Raw genomic sequence first — 22,403 nt, forward strand, 5'->3', positions numbered from 1 at the left:
ACTGATTTTCTTGAGTTAATTTTTTATCCGGCCACTTTGCTGAAGGTGTTTATCAGCTGTAGGAGTTCCCTGGTAGAGTTTTTGGGCTCACTCACGTATACTATCATATCATCTGCAAATAGTGATAATTTGACTTCTTCCTTTCCAATTTGTATCCCCTTGATCTCCTTCAACTGTCTTATTGCTCTAGCAGGGACTTCCAGAACTATGTTGAAGAGATATGGAGAGAGTTGGCAGCCTTGTTTTGTCCCTGATTTCAGTGGGATTGCTTTAAGTTTTTCTCCGTTCGGTTTGATATTGGCTATAGGCTTGCTGTATATCACTTTTACTATGTTTAGATATGTGCCTTGTATCCCTGATCTCTCCAAGACTTTAAACATGAATGGGTGTTGGATTTTGACAAATGCTTTTTCATCATCTAGGGAGATTATCATGTGGGTTTTTTTTTCTTTCAGTTTGTTAATATGGTGGTTTACATTGATGGATTTCCGTATATTGAACCACCCTTGCATACCTGGGATGAAGCCTACTTGGTCATGGTGGATGATATCTTTGATGTGTTCTTGTATTCAGTTTGCGAGTATTTTGTTGAGTATGTTTGCATCAATGTTCATAAGGGAGATTGGCCTGAAATTCTCTTTCTTTGTTGAGTCTTTTTGAGGTTTAGGTACCAACGTGACCATGGCTTCATAGAATGAGTTTGGTAATGCTCCTTCTTTTTCTATTTTGTGGAATAGTTTGAAGAGAATTGGTGTTAGCTCTTCTTTGAAGGTCTGGTAGAATTCTGCGCTGAAGCCATCTGGTCCTGGGCTCTTTTTGGTTGGGAGACTTTTGATGACCACTTCTATTTCTTTGGGGGATATAGGGCTATTTACTTGATTTACCTGGTTCTGATTCAGCTTTGGGAAGTCAAATCGATCAAGAAAATTGCCCATTTCGTTTAGATTTTCAAATTTTGTGGCATATAGACTTTTGAAGTAAGTCCTAATGATTGTTTGAATTTCCTCAGTGTCTGTAGTTATGTCCCCCTTTTCATTTCTGATTTTGTTGATTTGGGTGGTGTCTCTCTGCCTTTTAGTTAGTTTGACTAAGAGTTTGTCTATCTTGTTGATTTTCTCATAGAAGCAACTTTTGGTTTCATTGACTCTTTGAATTGTTTTATTTGTTTCTAATTGATTGATTTCAGCCCTGAGTTTGATTATTTGTAGCCATCTATTCCTTCTTTGTGTGTCTGCTTCTTCTTTTTCTAGGGTTTTTAAGTGAGGTATTAAGTTGCTTGAATGAGCTGTCTCGAATTTCTTCTTGAAGGCACTTAGTGTTATGCACTTTCCTCTTAGCACTGCCTTCATTGTGTCCCACAAGTTTGGGTATGTTGTGTCTTCATTGAGTTCTAGGAAGATTTCAATTTCTTTCTTTATTTCTTCCCTGACCCAGCTGTCACTTAGTAACAAGTTGTTTAGTTTCCATGTATGTGTAGGCTTTTTGCTATTTCTGTTGTTACTGAGGTCCAGCTTTATTCCATGGTGATCAGACAGGATACAAGGGATTATTTCAATCTTCCTGTATTTGTTGAGGCTTGCTTTGTGACCAACTATGTGGTCTATTTTGGAGAAGGTTCCATGAGGTGCTGAGAAGAAGGTAAATTCTTTTGTGTTTGGGTGTAAGGTTCTGTAAATGTCTGTTAGGTCCATTTGATTCATGACCTCTGTTAGAGATATTGTTTCTTTGTTTAATTTCTGTTTAGTTGACCTGTCCTTTGTTGAGAGTGGAGTGTTGAAGTCTCCCAGTATTAGTGTGTGGGGATCTATATGTGGTTTAAGTTTTATCAATGTTTCTTTCACAAATGTGGGTGCCCTTGTATTTGGGGCATAGATGTTCAGGATTGTGATGTCTTCTTGGTGGAATTTTCCCTTGATGAGTATGAAGTGTCCTTCCCCATCTCTTTTGATTAATTTTAGTTGAGAGTCTATTTTAACAGATATTAGAATTCCTGCTTGCTTCTTGCACCCACTTCTGTCTTCCATCCCTCTATCTTCAGGTAATGTCTATCTTTGTGACTTAGGTGTGTTTCTTGTATACAACAGATTGCTGGGTTTTGTTTATTCATCTATTCTGTTAGTCTGTGTCTTTTTATTGGAGAATTAAGTCCATTGATATTGAGAGAGATTAATGACCAGTGGCTGTTTGATCCTTTGAATTTGATGTTGGCTGTGGTCATACGGTTGTGTGCTTGGTTGCTTTTTGTTTTACTGTAGTGGGGTTATTTACTTCCTGTGTTTTCTTGAATGTAGCTTGGGTTGTATTTTTCCTTCCAGTGTCTTCAGTAATGCTGGATTTGTTTGTAGGTATTGTTGAAATTTGTTTTTGTCATTGAATATCTTGTTTTCTCTGTCTATGAGGACTGAGAATTTTGCTGGATATAGTAGCCTTGGCTGACATCTGTGTTCTCTTAGGGTCTGCATGATATCCGTCCAGGCCCTTCTGGCTTTCATTGTCTCTGTTGAAAAGTCAGGTGTGATTCTAATGGGTTTGCCATTATATGTTACTTGGCCTTTTTCTCTTGCAACTTTTAGTATTTTTTTCTTTGTTCTGTATACTTACGGTTTTGATTATTATGTGGCAGGAGGATTTTCTTTTCTGGTCTAATTTATTGGGTGTTCTATAGGCCTCTTGTATTCTTATTGGCCTCTCCTTTAGCTTGGGGAAATTTTCTTCAATGATATTGTTGAAGATATTTTCTGGGCCTTGGTGCAGGGTATCTTCTTTTTCCTCTATTCCTATTATTCTTAGGTTTTGTCTTTTTTATGTTGTCTTGAATTTCTTGGACGGTCTGTGTCAGGAATTTTTTAGATTTAACATTTTCTTTGACAGATACATCAATTTCTTCCATTGTATCTTCCACACCTGAGATTCTTTCTTCCATTTCTTGTAGCCTATTGGTTATGTAGTTCCTGCTTTCTTCCCTAAGTTCTTTCTCTCCACAATTTCTTCCATTTGTGTTTTGTTGTTTTTTTTTTTTTTAATTTTTCCAATTCTATCGTCAGGTCTTGAGCTATTTTCTTTGTTTTCTTCACCTGTCTGACTGTATTTTCATGTTTTTCCATCAATTCCTTCAGTTGTTTGTTTGAATAATCCACTGTTTCTTTTATTTCATTCAGTGATTTAAGCATTTTCTCTCTAAAGACCACAAACTGTTTGGCTGCAGCTTCCTATATTTCTTTTCGTATTTTATTTGTTTCCTCTGTTATCTTCTTCATGAGTACAGATGTAAGGTCATCTCCTTGAATTTCAATTATGCTATGGTGTGTAGGGCAATTTGCCCCTGGATGACGGGGTTCTGGAGATGCCATATTGCTCTGGCTTTTGTTGGTTGAACTTTTATGCTTTCCTCTACCCATTAGGCTATCTTAGTTGTTTGAAGTTAGTTTCTGGTTGTTCCTGGACTCTTGTAGTGGAGAGAATCCCTTTGGCAGGAAGATGGTTTTTCCCAAAGTAAGCCTTCTCAGCTTTTTGGGTATAGTCACTGGATGTCCGGTGTTTTTCAGGAGTTGCTACAGCTCACCTCAGACATAGAGACCTGGGTGGTAACTGTGGTCTTGATTAGTCAAGAGGGCTCTCCTCTCACTGTGAGAAGTCCAGGCGACAGCTGCCCTCCTTCTGGGTTTCTTGCTGTAAATTTAGTGATCAGCTGCTGTAACCTATGTGTCCCGTGGTTTGGTCAGTTTTCTTAGGGATAAGTAGTTGCCCCTTGGAGCAGTATCTGGGGATAGATCTCAGGGTTCCCAGTCTTTTGTGGGTCTGAGGTTGGGGTTCTGTGCCCCAGAACCCAAGAGGTAATCTGTGGTGGGTGAGTACTGCTCTCCTGGTAACAGCAGGCTATCTGGGGCACAGCAGTTCCCTGGGTTGGGTCAGTCTGTGGGACCTTTTCGGGGGATATACTGGGTTGCCTAAGCCCATCCCCTTTGCTTTGTTCCTTGTTCCTTGTGAGGGTTTCTCCAGACAGTGACTCTAAGACTCTGGTGTCTTGGGACACACAGTTCTGTCTGTAAGGAGTAGTTGGTACAAAGCAGGCCTCTGGGCTGGCGGAGCGTGCGCCAGCCTGCTAGTCTGTGGGAGCTGGTTTCTTAATAACTCTGTGCCCCCTGCTTTGGCCCGGCTCTGTGATGGCTGGGTGTACTCGCCTGTTTGCGATCTGTGGTCTGCTAGACTTTCCCCAGGCAAAGCCTAGGTGACCCCAGCAGCACAGTTTCTTCCTTCCCTGTGGGGCCCTCTCCAGGCAGGGGTTCCCACTCTCTTTTGCACTGAGGCGTGCAGCTCGTCTGTACAGGTGAGCTGGGCTCGCAGCTCTCCACGTGGCGGGAGCTCAGTTGTGATGGCGGCGGGTTCCAATGGTCCGAGAGGCCTTCCAGGGAAAGACTGGGTGTCCCGTGATCAGACTCGCAACTTTGTTTCCCCATGGAGTTTTCTTGCAACTGGGGCTCCCAGTCTCAGGCACCCTTGTGCCCACCGATCATCCTGGGAAAGTGATCGGGACACGCAGGCTTGCGGCTCCAGTTCAAAGACCCAAAGCCTGAGTTACCCGGTATTTCTTTGGGGTTCTGGCTGGGCAGCCAAGAGTGGACCCGACCGATTCCCATGCCGTGGCAGCCTCCCCTCACCTGGGAAACACGATCACTGTAGTTTTAGGGCCCAGAGTTCAGTCTCCTGGTCGCTGCACAGAGAGTGTTGTCCCGCTTCTCAGACACAGTGCTCTCCCGGCGCCGCCATCTTGGCTCCTTAAAAGTTTTTTTAATCCATAAATTTTCTTATTCATGTTCTTCCTTATCTAAAAATTTGAGATTTTGCTGTAGTTTAATTTTCTTTTTACATTCCCCCATTTCATCAGAAATAGATTATTTTTCATACAAAATATTCTGATTACAGCTCCCTTTTGACTATACCTCCAACTTTCTCTCCGTGTATTATCCCATCTGAATTTACTTCATTTATGCTCTTATTATAAAGAGCAAGGTCTAGGAGATAACAAACAAAACAAAGAAAAACATATTAAGATAAAAAAAATAGGAAAGTTGGACAAGGTAAACTAACAGGAGAAAAATAGCCCCCAAGGGAAAGTACAAAAGTCAAGATATCTACTCATTCACCTAATCAGGAGTTTCATGCTCATTCTCAACTGAATTTTATAATATGTATGTAGAGAATTTGGTGCTAAACTATGTTTGATATGTGTTTTTGCTTTATTCTTTTTGAGTTCATATGAGTTTTGCTTAGTTGATTTAGAAGTCATTGTTTTATTGGTATCCTCCCAAACCTCTGGCGCTTACACTCTTTTCTTTGCCATGTCCATGGGGTTCCCCAAACTCTGACAAGATGGATTTAATAGAGACATCTAAATTGAATTATGTGTTCCAAGGTTTCTCTCACATTCTCTCTTTCTCTGCTTCATGTCTCCAGCATGTGTTGTCACTTGAGTTTTTCATCTTGACCATTCTGATGGAAGTGAGGTGTACAGCTGAGATCGGGGATGGAGATACCTCCAGATGATCTGTTGTTGCACAAGATTGTTTCGGAGATTCTGTTTTTTTTTTTTTCTCCATATGAAACTGAGAATCTTTTTTTCAAGGTCTGTAAAGAATTGAGTTGGTATTTTTATGGGAATTGCATTGAATCTGTAGATTACTTTTGGCAGGATGGCCATTTTCACAATGTTAATCCTACCAATTCATGAGCACGGGAGATCTTTCCATCTTCTGATATCTTCTTCAATTTCTTTCTTCAGAGACTTGAAGTTTTTGTCAAACAGGTCTTTCACTTGCTTGGTTAGTGTCACCGCCAGGTACTTTATGTTATTAGTGGCTATTGTGAAGGGTGTTGTTTCCCTAATTTCTTTCTCAGACCTTTTGTCTTTGGTATACAGGAGGGCTTCTGATTTTTTTGAGTTGATTTTGTATCCTGCCACTTTGCTGAAGGTGTTTATAAGCTGGAGGAGTTCTCTGGTTGAATTTTTGGGGTCGCTCATATATACTATCATATCATCTGCGAATAGTGACACTTTGACCTCTTCCTTTCCAATTTGTATCCCCTTGATCTCCTTTAGTTGTCTTATTGCTCTGGCTAGGACTTCAAGTACTATGTTGAAGAGATATGGGGACAATGGACAGCCTTGTCTTGTCCCTGATTTCAGTGAGATTGATTTAAGTTTCTCTCCATTGAGTTTGATGTTGGCTATAGGCTTGCTGTATATTGCCTTTATTATGTTTAGATATGTGCCTTGTATCCCTGATCTCTCCAAGACTTTAAACATGAATGGGTGTTGGACTTTGTCAAATGCTTTTTCAGCATCTAAGGAGATGATCATGTGGTTTTTCTCCTTCAGTTTGTTTATGTGGTGGATTACATTGATGGATTTATATTGATGGTATATTAAACCACCCCTGCATTCCTGGGATGAAGCCTACTTGGTCATGGTGGATGATATCTTTGATGTGTTCTTGGATTCGGTTTGCAAGTATTTTATTGAGTATTTTTGGGTCAATGTTCATAAGAGAGATAGGTCTGAAGTTCTCTTTTTTTGTTGGGTCTTTGTGTGGTTTAGGTATCAGGGTGACTGTCACTTCATAGAATGAGTTTGGTAATGTACCTTCTGTTTCTATTTTGTGGAATAGTTTGAGGAGAATTGGTGTTAGCACTTCTTTGAAGGTCTGGTAGAATTCCATGCTGAAACCATCTGGCCCAGGGCTTTTCTTGGAGGGGAGACTGTGAATGACTGCTTCGATTTCCTTGGGGGAGATAGGGCTATTCAGTCTTTCAACCTGATCTTGACTTAATGGTGGAAAATGGCATCTGTCAAGAAAATTGTCCATTTCATTTAGGTTTTCAAATTTTGTGGCATATAGGCTTTTGTAGTATGACCTAATGATTGTTTGAATTTCCTCAGTGTCTGTAGTTATGTCACCCTTTTCATTTCTGATTTTGCTTGATTTGGATAGATTCTATCTGCTTTTTAGTTAGTTTGGCTAAGGGTTTGTCTATCTTGTTGATTTTCTCAAAGAACCAGCTTTTTGTTTCATTGATTCTTTGAATAGTTTTATTTGTTTCTAATTGATTGATTTCAGCCCTGAGTTTGATTATTTCCAGCCATCTGCTCCTCTTGGGTGTATCTGCTTCTTTTTTTTCTAGGGTTTTTATTTGGGCCATCAAGTTGTTTGTATGTGATGTTACAAATTTCTTCTTGAAAGCACTTAGTGCTATAAATTTTCCTGTGAGCACTGCTTTCAATGTGTCCCATAAATTTGGGTATGTTGTGCCTTCATTTTCATTGAATTCTAGGAAGTCTTTAATTTCTTTCTTTATTTCTTCTTTAACCCAGCCGTCATTTAGTAACAGGTTGTTCAGTTTCCATGTGTGTGTCGGCTTTTTGTTATTTCTGTTGTTGTTGAGGTCCAGCTTTAGTCTATGGTGGTCAGATAGAATACAAGGGATTATTTCAATCTTTTTGTATCTGTTGAGGCTTGCTTTATGACCAACTATATGGTGTATTTTGGAGAAGGTTCCATATGGTGCTGAAAAGAAGGTATACTCTTTTGAGTTTGGATGGAAAGATCTGTAGCTGTCTATTAGGTCCATTTGATTTAGGGACTCTGTAAGAGTTTTTATTTCCCTATTTGTTTTCTGTCTAGTTCATCTGTCCCTTGGAGAAAGGGGAGTGTTGAAATCTCCCACTTTTAAGGTATTAGGATCAATGTGTGATTTATGCTTTAATATTGTTTCATGTACGAATGTAGGTGCTCTTGTATTTGGGGTATAGATATTCAAAATTGTGATGTCCTCTTGGTGGAGTTTTTTCTTTGATGAGAATATAGTGTCCCTCTTTATCTTTTTTGATTAATTATTTTTGTTGAAAGTCTATTTTATTAGATATTAGGATGGCTACTCCAGCTTGCTTTCTGGAACTATTTGCTTGAAAAACATTTTTTCAGCCCTTTACTCTGAGGCAGTGTTTATCTTTGTTGCATAGGTGTGTTTCTTGGATGCAACAGAATGTTGGATCCTGTTTCTACAACCATTCTGGTAGTCTGTGTCTTTTTATTGGGGAGTTGAGTCCATTGATGTTGATAGATACTAGTGACCAACAATTGTTACTTACTTTTGATGTGGGGTTGGTGGTGTCACTGAGTTTCATTACTTGTATTCTTTTGGTTTTTTTCTTGTGTAGTTATCTGTTTCCTCTGTTTCCTTACATGTAGTTGTTTTCTTTGGCTTGGAGTTTCCCTTCTAGTAACTTCTGTAGAGCTGGGTTACTATTTAAATATTGTTTAAATTTGGTTTTGTCATGGAATATTTTGAATTCTCCATCTATGTTGATTGAAAGTTTTGCTGGGTATAGTAGTCTGGGTTGGAATCTGTGGTCCCTTAAGGACTGTATGATTTCTGTCCAGGCCCTTCTGGCTTTCATAGTTTCTGTTGAGAAATCTGGTGTGATTCTGATAGGTCTACCTTCATATGTTACTTGGCCTTTTTCCCTTGCTGCTTTTAGAATTTTTTCTTTGTTCTGTAGGTTCAGTGTTTTGACTATGATGTGACGTGAAGAATTTCTATTCTGGTTTAGTCTACTTGGTGTTCTGTAGGCCTCTTGTATGTTTATGGACATCTCCTTCTTTAAGTTGGGAATATTTTCTTCTATAATTTTCCTGAAAATATTTTCCAGACCTTTGAGCCTGATGTCTTCTTTGTTTTCTACTCCTATTATTCTTAGATTTTGTCTTTTCATGGTGTCCTTGATTTCTTGGTTGTTTTGTGTTTTGAACTTTTCTGATTTATTTTTTTTTCTTTGAGAGACTTGTCAATTTCCACAAGTGTATCTTCAGCTCCTGAGATTCTTTTTTCCATCTCTTGTATTCTGTTGGTGATGCTTACCTCTGTAGTTCCTGATCTTTTCTCTATGTTCTCCAGCTACAGGTTTTTCTCTATTTGTGTTTTCTTTATTGATTCTAATTCTTTTTTCATGTCTTGCACCATTTTCTTCATCTGTTTGAATGTGGATTCCTGCTTTTCAATGACACTTCTATTTTTTTTGTCCATTTCCTCTCTATGTATCACTAATTGTGCCTCTACTCCTCTGGCTATAATTGCCTGTATTTCTATGAAAACTTTGTTTATTTCTTCTTTATTTGCCTTCATTTGTGTGGACATTTCTTTGAGAGCTTTGTGCATTTCTTCTTTGCCTCAATTTTCATGGTCATTTCTCTGAGGGCTCTATTTGTTTCCTCTTTGTTTGTCTTGATTTCTTTGGCTATTTCTCTGAGGGCTTTGTTCATTTTATCTTTATGGACCTCTAATAGCTGGAGAAACATAGTTTTGAGGTCCTTTTCTTGTATATCTAGTGAATTGAAGTGTCCATTGTTTTGTGGGGTTGCTGGTGAGGTCATTATGTCCTGATTTTTGTTGGGTGTGTTCTTAAGTCTGCCTCTATCCATCTGGTTATTTATAACCCTCACTGTTTGTTCCTCGAGTTTGTCGTTCGGGCTATGATCGTCTCTTTCTGTTTTCTGGACTGTTTTTTCAGGAAGATGAGAGAGGTTCACTGGTTTGGGAGTGTGTGTTGTGGTTTCAGTTTTGCGTAAGTAAGGAATGTGACACAGGTGCTATTCCCATGTGCTTTTAGTGTGCGCAGTGTGCATGTGCAGATTCTCTGACTATTGCAGTGGCCTACAGGCCACTATTATGCAGTTCTGTCTGAGATCCAGAGATTGTTTGCCTGGATTACACTGGTGGACCCACAAGGCAGAGGCTTCAATGTTGGGGTTGCTATCCCTAGAATCCCTATGAAGCCCACACTAGGGGTGTGGGTGGCAGGGATCTCATCTGGTTGCTTCTGTGGAGAGGCCCTGCATCTGGGGCAAACTCTCCCTAGAAGGCTCACTCACTCTCTTGCAGTTGGAATGCACAGGGGTTCCCCTTGCTCTCTACTCTCTGATTTGGTCCTGCTGTGGAAAATTCGAGGGTAGGCTAACAGTCAGCTCTGTGACACTGTGGCCGCAGGACTTGGTGTTCATCTTTCCTGTGTGCTGCCTCTCTGTCCTTTCCCTCTGCCAGGATGGGTTATGTTGACTGGTCCCAGGATAGCTCTGGAAAGAGTTGGGTTGAGTGTTCTCAATCCCAGATCCCGGGCCCAGATCTCTCTGCCAGAAGTAGCCTGGCGGTAGAACCTATGTTTGCTGATCCCGAGAGAGTACGAGGTAGGATTGAGTGTCCTCAGATCCAGAGCTTGGGTTTCTCTGCCAGGGGCCGCTGGGTGAGCTACAGAGGGGGTGCTGTGTCCTGTGGCAGGCTTCCTCTCTGTCCTTCCCCTCTGACCTTACCCTCCGCTAGGGCAAGCTTATGGAGGTACTCTCAGGTGTGTGCCAGAAGGGATTGGGACTTTTCAGTCCTGATCCTGAGCTGGGGTTTTGATGCCAGGGGTCGGGGAGGGGAGCCGCCGGTGTTAGGACTTGGTGCTAGACCTTATTGCGCTGGACCCGGGAGAATCTCAGGACGCGTTGAATGACCACAGTCCCAGATCCCGAGCTGAAGTTTGTTTGCTAGGAGCAGCCAGCAGCACTGGGGTCCTGGCACTGTGAAACCACTGTGCACCTCTCTATCCCTTCACTCCACCACAGCAGGGTTATGGCTGCGTTCTGGTTCTTGGGGGAGTGCCTGAAAGGATTGGGTTTTCTCAGCCCCGATCTTCGGTTTTGTCGTTTTTTTTTTTTTTTTTTTTTTTTTTGGTGGGATCTGTAGCTCTAGCTGGGGCTAGGGTACAGACAGTGTGGTCTTTTGCAGGTTCTGGTGGATGCCTCCTTTCTCCTCTGAAGAGGGAGTAGGGTTTTGGGTGCTGGGAAGTGCCTGGGAATCACTTCTCTGGGTGTTTCCTCAAGGAGGAGTCTGCCGTGACCTGATTCTAGATGGACTCAGATCATGGTTAGTCTCTTTCTTCTTGGAAGTCTAGATAACTCTTTTCTGGGTTGATCAGCCCTTTCACTCACCAATTTCTGTGTTGCGGGTCCTCTCCCCTTCAGCTAAGCTGCAAACTAGTCACCACCATCTTGGAAGATTCTAGAAAAACAAATTTCATAGGAAGCATGGCTCAGTGTTCTGACTCACTAAAAGAATGCTGAAGAATTAGGAAGGCTGTAATGCTAAACCTAGTCTGATAGGATTTTCTGCTTGTTTTACCAATATGACATAGTAAAATAGTAAAATACACACAGAAATATAAGAGAAGATTGATGTAAGAAATACACCAAAATGAAATAATAGCCATAGGATATGTTATATGGTCTTCTATATATGATGTGAATGGTTATATAAGTTTAAATGTCATGTTTGATAAAAATTTACAGTTGAAGGTACTAAAAATCATTTTCCAAAATCTTCATGGAAATGTCATTATTGATGATTTTACTCATTGTGCATGAAATTAGCAAAATCAATCATATTCTTTTTTGAGTAAAAATTTATTCTTAGACAATGTCTTACAGGTACATAATGCTTTTTAAATGTCTTCACTCCATTTCAGAAAGTATAATATTCTGTCTTCAGAATATACTCATATGTGATTCCCTTTTAAGATTTTATACTCTTTTAATGTCTCATTTTCAAATAATAGTTTACAAGTTATAACCTAAAAGATCAAAATATAATTTGGTCTCAGGCATTTGAAATGTTATTGTTTGTAATAGATATTATTAAATATGATTTAATGAGATTTTTATGATGTTGAAGAACATGAACATGAAAGCCAAATAACATTGTATTATATATTGTTTTATTCTTTACCTGTCAAGAGAATTTATATATATTAATGAAAATATGATTAATAAAATCTGTTAGATTTAATCCTTTAATACTTATTTTTAATAATTAAAAATAAAGCATAAACTACTATTAATTAGTTATACTGTTCCAGTCATGGGGTTTTCATATTTCTATAGAATGAGAATTCCAAGACAGATGGACATGTAGAAGACTCACTGTTTAGGTCTAGTTCATAGATGAGTCTAGGAGATCAAACCAGATCTTTATTGATTTCCAATGATAACGCTCTCAATCAGCATGACTCATTTTGATGAATCCTGAAAATGCTTTCGTCTTTAAAGATCTCTTACACTTTTAAAATAAGATAGATAGAATTTATACAGAAATTTAGAGAGGGCATATTAAAATGTTCACTTCAAAATATCTGAAAATTTGATGTTTGCAGTATCCTTTATAATTCTCCTGTCTTCTTTTAGAATAACGAATCAGAAATATGAGTTTGTTCTTGTACTGCTTTTTGCTACTGATGAGATCAACAGAAACCCTTACCTTTTACCCAACATGTCTCTGCTATTTTCTGTCACTGCTGGCATGTGTTTTAATACATTAAGAATTATTGATTTAATAATTTCACAAAAAGACAGTGGTCAACCTCTTCCTAATTATGTCTGTGGAGTGCCTGGATGTCTTGTAGGCGTTACAGGACCATCATGGACTACATCTGTAAAACTGGTGACATTTTTCCATGAACCAAAGGTGAGGCTGTGTGGTAAAAAGGAGATGTTATCGCTTATCAATGCCAATCCCAAGTTCATACAGAGAATGAATGGGCAGTATGGATTGGTGTGTGCTGATCAACATATATTCTAGAGGATTAAGGAGTCAGATATCTATATGCCATTAACATTTCTCTGTATTACAAAAAGTGGATGAAATGGAGAAATGCAGAAAATGATTTGTTGAATGTCCAGACTTGTAAGACATATTATAGAACAACATAAGAATAATGCATGATACTCACAAGGCAATCTTAATTGTCTTTTGCAGGAATTCTGAAAGGTGAGTAACAGAATTCATATCTACATATGAAACTCTAGCTAATCATTTTTCTCACTTTGCTTTCTCTGTGTCACAACCTTCAGGTTTTCTTTGGACGATTTCATCCTATCCTGAATGACAAAGTCCGCTTTCCTTATATCTACCAGATAGCACACAAGGATACATGTTTGCCCAATGCCATGATGTCTCTGATGCTTTATTTTACATGGACCTGGATAGGGCTGGTCATCTCCAATGATGACCAGGGAACTCAGTTTCTCTCAGACTTGAGAGAAGAAATGCAAATTAATGGACTCTGTCTAGCTTTTACAAATGTCATTCCAGATGACATACAGTTATACATGACAAGGGCTGTAGCATATGATAAAGAAATCATGACATCATCAGCAAAGGTTGTTATCATTTATGGTGAAATGAACTCTACCCTTGAAGCCAGCTTCAGACGATGGGTATATTTAGGTGTACAAAGAATCTGGATCACCACCTCACAATGGGATGTCACCACAAGTAAGAGAGATTTCAGCCTTGATACCTTCCATGGGACTGTCACTTTTTCACACCACAATAGAGTGATTTCCAAATTTCGAAATTTTATTCAAACAATGAACACTTCCAAATATCCAATAGACATTTCTCAGATGAGAAAGAAGTGGAATTATTTTAATTGTTCAGTTGTCAACATCATCCAAAGCACAATGAATCATTGTTCATCCAACACTTCTTTGGAATGGTTATCACAGCATGAATTTGACATGGTCCTAAGTGAAGAAGGTTACAATTTATACAATGCTGTGTATGCTGTGGCTCATACCTACCACGAAATTATTCTTCAACAAATAGAGTCTCAGCAAATAGCAGAACTCATAGGAAAATTCCTTGACTGTCAGCAGGTAAATAATAGTACTTTCCACCATGCTGAAGTTATGGTAGTTTTAAATGGCACCACAAACGCTCTTATAAAATTCTCAGACACTATTCCCTCAATACAAGAATTTCTGTAGCAAAAATCTTCTCAATACAAGATTTTTTTGTGTGGATAAATAGACTGTACAACACTAAAAATTAATGACTGACAGCATTTTTGTGTGAATATCTTATTTTTATGAGAATGTTCCTTTACATTTTACCAAATGAGTTTAATATTGGAAATAGTAGCTAAAGATTTTTTTCATAAAATTCTCATTTGACAACTAGAAGCAAATATATTTTTCAAGAAACAAAACATATTTTGGTCAATATAATGGATAATTATTTGTATGAATTGTTAATTCAGTATGTACTAAATACTAAGGACTAAATAAATCCTTTTATTAAATTAATTTTGTTTTTATATGTATAATGCATTTCTTGGTTTACCGGCCCTTCTCTTCCTTTCAACAACATGAAGACACCTTACTCCCTGTCAATTTTGTGACTTCTCTTTTTAAATTTTTTTTTGGTACACACACACACACACACACATTTCAGCAAAAATATCTACACTTATTTAGTGTTTAGCAGTTTTTATACAAGTAAGGAGTATCCACCGCTGTTGTACTAGGTTATTCAATATTTGTTAAATGTTCAGACAGTTTCCACCGTGAAACATGGATGAAGTACAATTAAGTTTAATTATCCATGAGATACCTTGTTTTACTCTAACTAGAATACAGTCAATATAGTTGCCTTTTCTAGAATATATTGAAAATTATTCAATATTCACAATGTCTCTTGGCCTTATTGGTGGACATATGTTAATTATCTAATGATGCATCTCACTTAGGTGGCTTCTCTGCTGGAGAATGTTGTATTCACTAACCCTGTTGGAGAACTGGTGAACATGAATCAGAGAAAAAAACACTGTGCAGAGTATGACATTTTCAACATTTGGAATTTTCCACAAGGCTTTGGATTAAAGGTGAAAATAGGAGGCTATTCCCCTTATTTGCCACAGAGCCAACAACTACACATATCTGAAGACTTAGATTTGGCTATGGGATCAACACCGGTGTGTACACATAACTTTCATATGTTAGTATATGTATATTATTAAAAATTGTGACATTAGAGCTTTGGCTTATTGGGAAAGAAAAGTTTCTGCTCTTACAAAGGATCCAAGATCAGTACATAGCATCCCTGTGTGATGGCTCACAATAATCTTTAAGTGTAGGTCATGAGAGTATTTGCCTCTTGCTTTCATAGACACCTAAAAAAATCACATTACAGTTAACCCCATATCAGAGAAACATATATACAGAATTAAAACTTCCAAAAATATTACAAATTGTAACTAGGTATAAAACATGAAATGTGGTGATTCTTTGTGTACATCTCCATAGCATAATAAAGATTATGATGCATCTGTCTTCACAAACATTTCTCTGTATACCAGACTTTCATTGCAAGTTTAATTTCTTTTAAGTTTGAGAATCTCCTACATAATTTGTTCATTTTTTTTTTCAATGCAGTTTATTCAGGAACCTTGAACAATCATCTGACCCTGGGGAAAGCCAGCCCACAGCTTAAATAGCCTCTGGGTAGCCAACCCCAGCGTGCCACGTGGGCAATGCAGATAGGTCCACATACATGGAAGCAAGCCAGATCCTCAGCCTTAGCCAAATGTGGAATTGTTTGTGACAGAGAGCACTCACCATCAGGAAGGTGGAAGGCGGAAACCAGTCAATCTTTAAGGCATAGCATTCCGCAGCTCTCTACAGTTCCCCCTTTTTGTTTTAGACGCATCAGGCAAGAGTAGAGGTCTGATCTCTGATATTAGAAATAAATTGGGACTTTGTACTGATGTTCATTTAGGTGTCATCTACCCAAAGAGCATCAGACCCGTCCGATACCTTTTTCTCAGAGGTGGGACCTGGGGCATCAACCCGAAAGCAATCAGAAAAAAAATAATTTAAGAACCTTAAATGACTTTCAAAAGTGGAGGAAAACATGGAGTTAGTTAATTTGTTCATTTTTATCCTCTCCATTCACTCTTCCATCATGCTTTCCTTGCCACACAACTTATTGACCTTGCTCTTGATCTATAAACACTCAAAAACAATTTATAGTACTTACTTATTTCTGTGGATCAATTTAGGAATAAACAAAATTTGATATTGTCAATGACACATTTATACATAAAAATGTTACACAATGTCCTAGATCTTCTATGGTCAACAATTTTATTACAGGTTTTTAGGAAATGCTCAGATTATGAATTTGATAAATAATGCAGGATAAAAAAGAGTATGTGACCCTTCCTGCTGTTAAGTCAAAGGAGACCCTAAGAAGGGTTGAGAATGGGTGGGACAAGAGACATGAAGAATGGATACAAGACGGGTTTCAGATCAAGTCTCATTTAATGAAGGCAAGGCATACACTTAAATAGAAAATAATCACAGAAGAATCTCCTCACAGTGTCAGTAATTACGTCCTACGTAAGGTGTCCATGAATTCACTCAAGGCTATACAAAAATTACTATCTGGCTCCCAGGCTTGTATGAAACTTGCTATCTAGTTCTCAGGAGCAGGACACTCCTCTCCCGTGGACTGTCAAGGATAGTCCTGGAACTTTAGCAAAACTCATCTCTGCCAAGGCCAGAAAGCAGAATCCCATGTACCAGACTCCTAAAGTTTCCCATGGCAACAGCCTGTCATCTACATGGGAAAGTCCTAGGTGGCAGAAAAATAGCAACTATAAGCTTGGTTAGTAAGGAAAATGGCAATGACTTCTAAAACAGCTGAGCTAGAAATAGCCATGCCAGAAGCAGCTTTCCACAAGTGTGTATAACCCATGTCTGTTACCAATGCTTGTTTTAACTGCCTCAGGTTCCCACCTCTACATGCAGTGTGACGTGCCCTCCTGGATTCAGGAAATTTCATCAGAATCAAACAGCAGACTGCTGCTTTGATTGTGTCTGGTGCCCAGAGAATGAGGTTTCCAATGAGACAGGTACGTGTTTGTGTGCAGAAGAGTTAGCTGAAATTAATTGTCTTCTCTTTTTAAAACTAGAACTTTGAAAAGGACTGAAAGAAAACTACAAACAAAAAATATCTGTTATTAATATAACCATTTTACTGATATCAAGCATAGTATGAACACAGAATTTTTAATATAAGTGTTTTGCTAATAATAATAGTATGAGGCTGGAATTTTTAATGTAAACATTTTACTAATATAAAGCATAGCATGAGTTCACAATAAATATATTCTGTGATCCTCAAACCACTCCTTTTGCTCACATTATGAGGCTTACATATTTTATATTTTCCAGAGAATTTTTATGAAAAAATGTAGTATTTTACCAGAAAGTTTTGCACATAGTGTTGATATGCACATTTCTAATCTTTCTTCTTCCTTTGCACAAATTAAGCCCACAATCTTATTTTGGCTTCTAGCTTGGTCTGCGACACACACTCAAGGCTCAGGCTCTTGCTGTTGTTTAATACAATGTATTTAAGATCATGGGAATAGCGTACAGAATGAAGCACTTTCTGTGAAAGAATTAAGACAGAGTGCAGACACAAGAATGAACTCAAAGATGTGGTAGTGTTTTCAGTAGGCACTTCCTACTGACCAATAGAGAAAGGGCTCAGGATATTCTTAGTGCTGCATGATATCTAGCTTGTAATATGTAGCTGGAAATAAAAAAGACCTTACCACAAAGAGTGGAAAGTGAAGAAAAAACCTTGTCTGTCTTCTGAAATGCAAATGTATGCAAAGCTGCAGCTGTTCTCACATTAACATGCCAAAATCACTCACACACACAATCATTCACACACCTTCACACATGCATATCACATACACATAAGAATTTAACTAATTTAAATATATTTAATTGAAAAATTGTTACATCTCCTTCCTATTTCCCTTCAGCACCAATCATTACCCTCTCTCAAACCACTTCTATATATCCCCTCTATTCTCAAGTTGATTATATAAGATATAAAGAGGTAGAGTAAATCCAGATATATTATATGTATACATTAAATTGAAAAAAAAATCTAAGAAAAAACTATTTTATGTTGTGACATATGAAAAATTTATGAATTGCTTGGATGTTTTTTTGTTTCTAATATACAAGTGAGTTACAAAGACAAAATTAAAGGAATTTAGAGAATCTCATATGACAGGCATCATAAGAATAAAAATTAATCGAGATAATAAATGTCCCTTTTATAATTATTATATTAATTGTTCATGTGATTGACTTAAACAGAACAGAATTTTGATGCATGAGATGCACTGCTTCTTTTTTGAATTAAAAAAAATTAATTACAGCTATTCACTTTGTATCCCAGCTGTAGCCTCCTCCCTCCTTTTCTCCCAATCCCACCCTCCCTCCCTCATCTTCTCCCATGCCCATCCCCAAGTCCACAAATATGGGAGGATCTTCTCCCCTTCCCTCTAACCCTAGCCTATCAGGTCTCATCAGGACTTGCTGCACTGTCTTCCTCTGTAGCCTAGTAAGGGTGTTCCCCTCTCAATGGGAGGTTATCAAAGAGCCAGCCACTGAGTTCATGTCAGAGACAGTCTCTTTTCCCCTCACTAGGGAACCCACTTTGATATTGAGCTGCCATGGGCTATATCTGTGCAGAGGTTCTAGGTTATCTTCATGCATGGTCCTGAGTTGAGGTTTCAGACTCAGAAAAGACCCTGGGCCCAGATATTTTGGTTCTGTTGCTCTCCTTGTGGAGCTCCTGTCCTCTCCAGGTCTTTCTATCTCCCCCTTCTTTCATAAGAATCCCGGCACTCTACCCAAAGTTTGGCTATGAGTCTCAAGTGTATGCTTTGATACTCTGCTTGAAAAAGTCTTTCAGAGGCTCTCTGTGTTAGGCTCCTGTCTTGTTCCCTCTTTTCTCCATCTTCAGATGTCTATTGCATTAGCCTTTATGAATGAGGATTCATCCTCTTACCCTGTGTCCTCCTTCTTGCTTAGCTTCTTTAGGTGTACAGATTTTAGTACGCTTATCCTATATTATATGTCTAATATCTACTTATAAGTGAGCATATACTGTGTACTACATGGCTAATATCCACCTGGAAGTGAGTATATACCATGTTTGTATTTCTGCTTCTGGGATACCTCACTCTAGATACCACCATTTGCCTGCCAATTTTACAATTTCCTTTTTTTTAAATTGCTGAGTAGTATTCCATTATGTAAATGTACCATACTTTCTGTATCTATAACTCTGCTGAGGGACATTTGGGTTGTTTCCAAATTCTGGCTATGACAAATAAAGCTGCTACCAACATGGTTGAGGAATTTCCCTTGTTGTGTACTTGAGCATATTTTGGATATATGCCTAGGAATGGTATAGCAGGATTTTGAGGAAGCTTTTTTCCTAATTGTCTGAGAAAGCACCAATTGATTGCACAAAACTAAAGTCCACATGGATCAAACACCTCAACATAAACCCTCAATAGAGAGAGATAGTTCACAATCGCTTTATTTTATCCTTTTCTGTAAAATTACAACTATGTGGCTAAAGCTCCCAAAGTTTTGTATTTATTAGGCATGTGACTCCACCAACCTATTTAATTATGTTTTCACCAGCTTTCTATTTTGATGATTTCACTCATTGCTGAGCTTCTCTTTAATTCCCTTTCAGAAATTGGAAATTTAGCTTGGTGAGGTTTGCATTCCATTTAGCATAATTCCATTTATTTGTCATTTCATTTAGTATCAGGCTTTAAACTTTTTTATCTCCTTGAGCCCCACATACTTCCCAGTGCTCTTTTTTCCTTAAACTGGAGATTTTGTATTTTCCCTTGCTTCTTTTTTCTATATAAGACTGATCACTAATATCCACACAAAGAAGTCAAAATATGTTTATCTTAACATTTCCTCTACCAATATTCTTCAATTTAGCCTCAGGGAAACTTTTTAGAACAAGAGCAAAAATCACAAACATTCTTTGCAAAATCATAAAAGAACAGTCTTTTAGCCTCTTTGATTTTCTACTTTGAAAATTCTTGACCTAGGCAACAAGTATTCAAATGTCCCTTATATTGTCTTCCACAATCCTTCTGGTAGGCCTATTAATCCCCACTTAAAACATTCAACTACTTCCCTAATCCAAAGTACCAAACTTCACATTCCTTCAACCAGCAGAATGGTCAGACCTGTCACAGTAATACAATTCCTCTCTAGTATTTCTGCCTTGTTGTGGGTTCTAGTGTCAGAAAGAGACACCATGCCTATGAAAATACTTATAAAAGAAAGTATTTAATTGGGGCTTGCATACAGTTTCAGAGGTAGTCCATTATAATCATGCCAGAGAGCTTTGGAAGCATGCAGCCATGCATGGTTCTGGAGAAGTAGTTGAGTGTCCTACATCCAGATGTTCAGGTGTCACAAAGAGAGAGTCACTGGATTTGGCCTGAGCTTTGGATAACACAAGTGACATACAACCTCCAGCAAGGCGACACCTAATCCAATAAGAGCAAACCGACTCCAAAACTAATGCATCTCCTAATCCTTACAAATCATTCCATTCCGTAGTGACATTCAAACCTATGAGCATATAGGGAAATTTCTCACTCAAAACAGTACCCATGCACAGCTCAAATATCTGTGTCTGATAAGCTTAAAGTTTAAGCTTAAAGCTTAGAGTTCAATCTCAGCTGTTATACATTATCATTTATAATGCACCAACAAATTAAGTGTTTTTCATATTTTAAAAACTTTTATAAATATAAAAGTTAATAAGTAAGAATATGTATTTTCTCTTCATTACTTTTTGTGAAGTTGGCATGCTCCATCATAGGGATAGTTACAGAGCATCATGATTTCACTGCTTCCTAAAGCAATAAATAATAAAATGTTTATTGTGTTATTCTCTGATTTATATACATACTAAGTTATTAAGTACACTATGATGAAAATTTATTAGAGTTTGTATGTTCACCAGCAGATATGGAGACATGTGTCAGCTGTCCAGATGACCAGTATGCCAATGCAGAGCACACATACTGCCTGCAGAGGCAGGTCTCCTTTCTGGCTTATGAAGACCCATTGGGGATGGCTCTGGCTTGCATGTCCTTGTGTTTCTCTGTACTCACTGCTCTTGTACTTGGTGCTTTTGTGAAGTACAACGATAGTCCCATTGTGAAAGCCAATAATCGCATTCTCAGCTACATCCTACTGATCTCCATCATCTTCTGTTTTCTCTGCTCATTGTGTTTTATTGGGCATCCCAACATGGGAATCTGCATCCTGCAGCAGACCACATTTGGAGTCTTTTTTACAGTGGCGCTGTCTACTGTCTTAGCCAAGACAATTACTGTGGTCCTGGCTTTCAAGCTCACTACTCCAGGAAGAAGGATGAAAAGGATGCTGGTGTCAGGAGCACCTAACTTTGTCATTCCCATCTGTACCCTCATCCAACTTATTATCTATGGAATCTGGTTGGTAACATCACCTCCATATGTTGATACTGATATACACTCTGAACATGGGCAGATCGTCATTGTATGCAACAAAGGCTCAGTCATTGCATTCCACCTTGTCTTGGGATACTTGGGCTCTTTGGCTCTGGGGAGCTTCACTCTGGCTTTCTTGGCCAGGAATCTGCCTGACAGATTCAATGAAGCCAAATTCCTGACCTTCAGCATGCTGGTATTCTGCAGTGTCTGGATAACCTTCCTCCCTGTCTATCACAGCACTAAGGGGAAGGTCATGGTGGCTGTGGAGGTCTTCTCCATCTTGGCCTCCAGTGCAGGGCTGTTAGGGTGCATCTTTCTGCCAAAGTGTTATGTTATTTTGATGAGACCAGATTCTAATTCTCTTCGAAAGTACAGCAATAAATCACTGTATTGAAAGCTTCATAGTTTAAAGTTTTATATTATACTTAAAATATTTCTGTTCCCTTCCCTGGGAAAGATCACTGTTACAACTCCAAGATTTTGTCAGTTACCTCTAGTTCTTTGAGTAGGTTTGAAACCTTTGATCCCGCCCCATCTAGTTTAACAAATTCATTGGTGTCATCTTTGTTCTGCTCACAACTTGAGTGTCATGTGAGTAATAACTTTTTGTATGCTTTCTGCAGTTCCTAGAAGACATTATCACAGTATGCTTCCTCATCCTTTGACTCTCAAGATATTTTTCAAAATTTCTTCTTCGATAATCCATGATCCTTTGATTCAGGAGGGCTGTTTAGATGAACCCTTTGCTTGAACTAGAGGAACCATTAACAAATGGGCACCAGTTAGTCTTTCTTTCTTTCTCCTCCTTCTTCTTCTGGTAGCATGCAGAGTACTTTCTAAAACCTTTCTCGCTAGTCAGTAGGCTTGACTCTATAAGTTGGGCCACAAGTCAACTCTTCTATATTTGATTACATAAGCAAATGTTGACACATGAAATATTCTTACCACCATTGCATAAAGAGCAATCCCACCACTGAAGTCTCTGGGATCTATGTGGAAAAGACGGTGGAAATACTGTACAAGATTGAGTTAGTGGATAAATTTTAAATAGCATCATAATGCAGAAAAAATGGACTTATGATCCTATGAATTTACAAAAAGTTTGGAAGCATTCATATGCCCTGCCAAAATACAAGCCATA

The 22,403-nt window shown here is 38.4% G+C and overlaps 1 protein-coding gene across 8 annotated transcripts in view; it reads left to right on the forward strand.

Annotated features, from left to right (window-relative positions):
• The window catches only part of LOC110544380 (vomeronasal type-2 receptor 116-like), a 35,226-nt gene extending 13,570 nt beyond the window's left edge, over positions 1–21,656 (forward strand). Inside the window, exons 2-7 of one of the 8 annotated variants that reach the window (XM_060370870.1) lie at positions 7,387–7,402; positions 12,242–12,552; positions 12,939–13,745; positions 14,618–14,842; positions 16,660–16,783; positions 20,749–21,656. In XM_060370870.1, coding sequence (XP_060226853.1) covers positions 7,387–7,402; positions 12,242–12,552; positions 12,939–13,745; positions 14,618–14,842; positions 16,660–16,783; positions 20,749–21,656 — 2,391 coding nt within the window. Of the gene's footprint in view, positions 1–7,386; positions 7,403–12,241; positions 12,553–12,938; positions 13,746–14,617; positions 14,847–16,652; positions 16,784–20,748 lie in introns of all 8 variants that reach the window. The other 7 variants (XM_060370871.1, XM_060370868.1, XM_060370869.1 and 4 more) reach the window with 7 other exon arrangements.
• The last annotated feature ends 747 nt before the right edge of the window (positions 21,657–22,403 follow it).

This window comes from Meriones unguiculatus, chromosome 17, assembly GCF_030254825.1.
Source record: "Meriones unguiculatus strain TT.TT164.6M chromosome 17, Bangor_MerUng_6.1, whole genome shotgun sequence".
In the NCBI taxonomy this organism is placed as follows: domain Eukaryota; kingdom Metazoa; phylum Chordata; class Mammalia; order Rodentia; family Muridae; genus Meriones; species Meriones unguiculatus.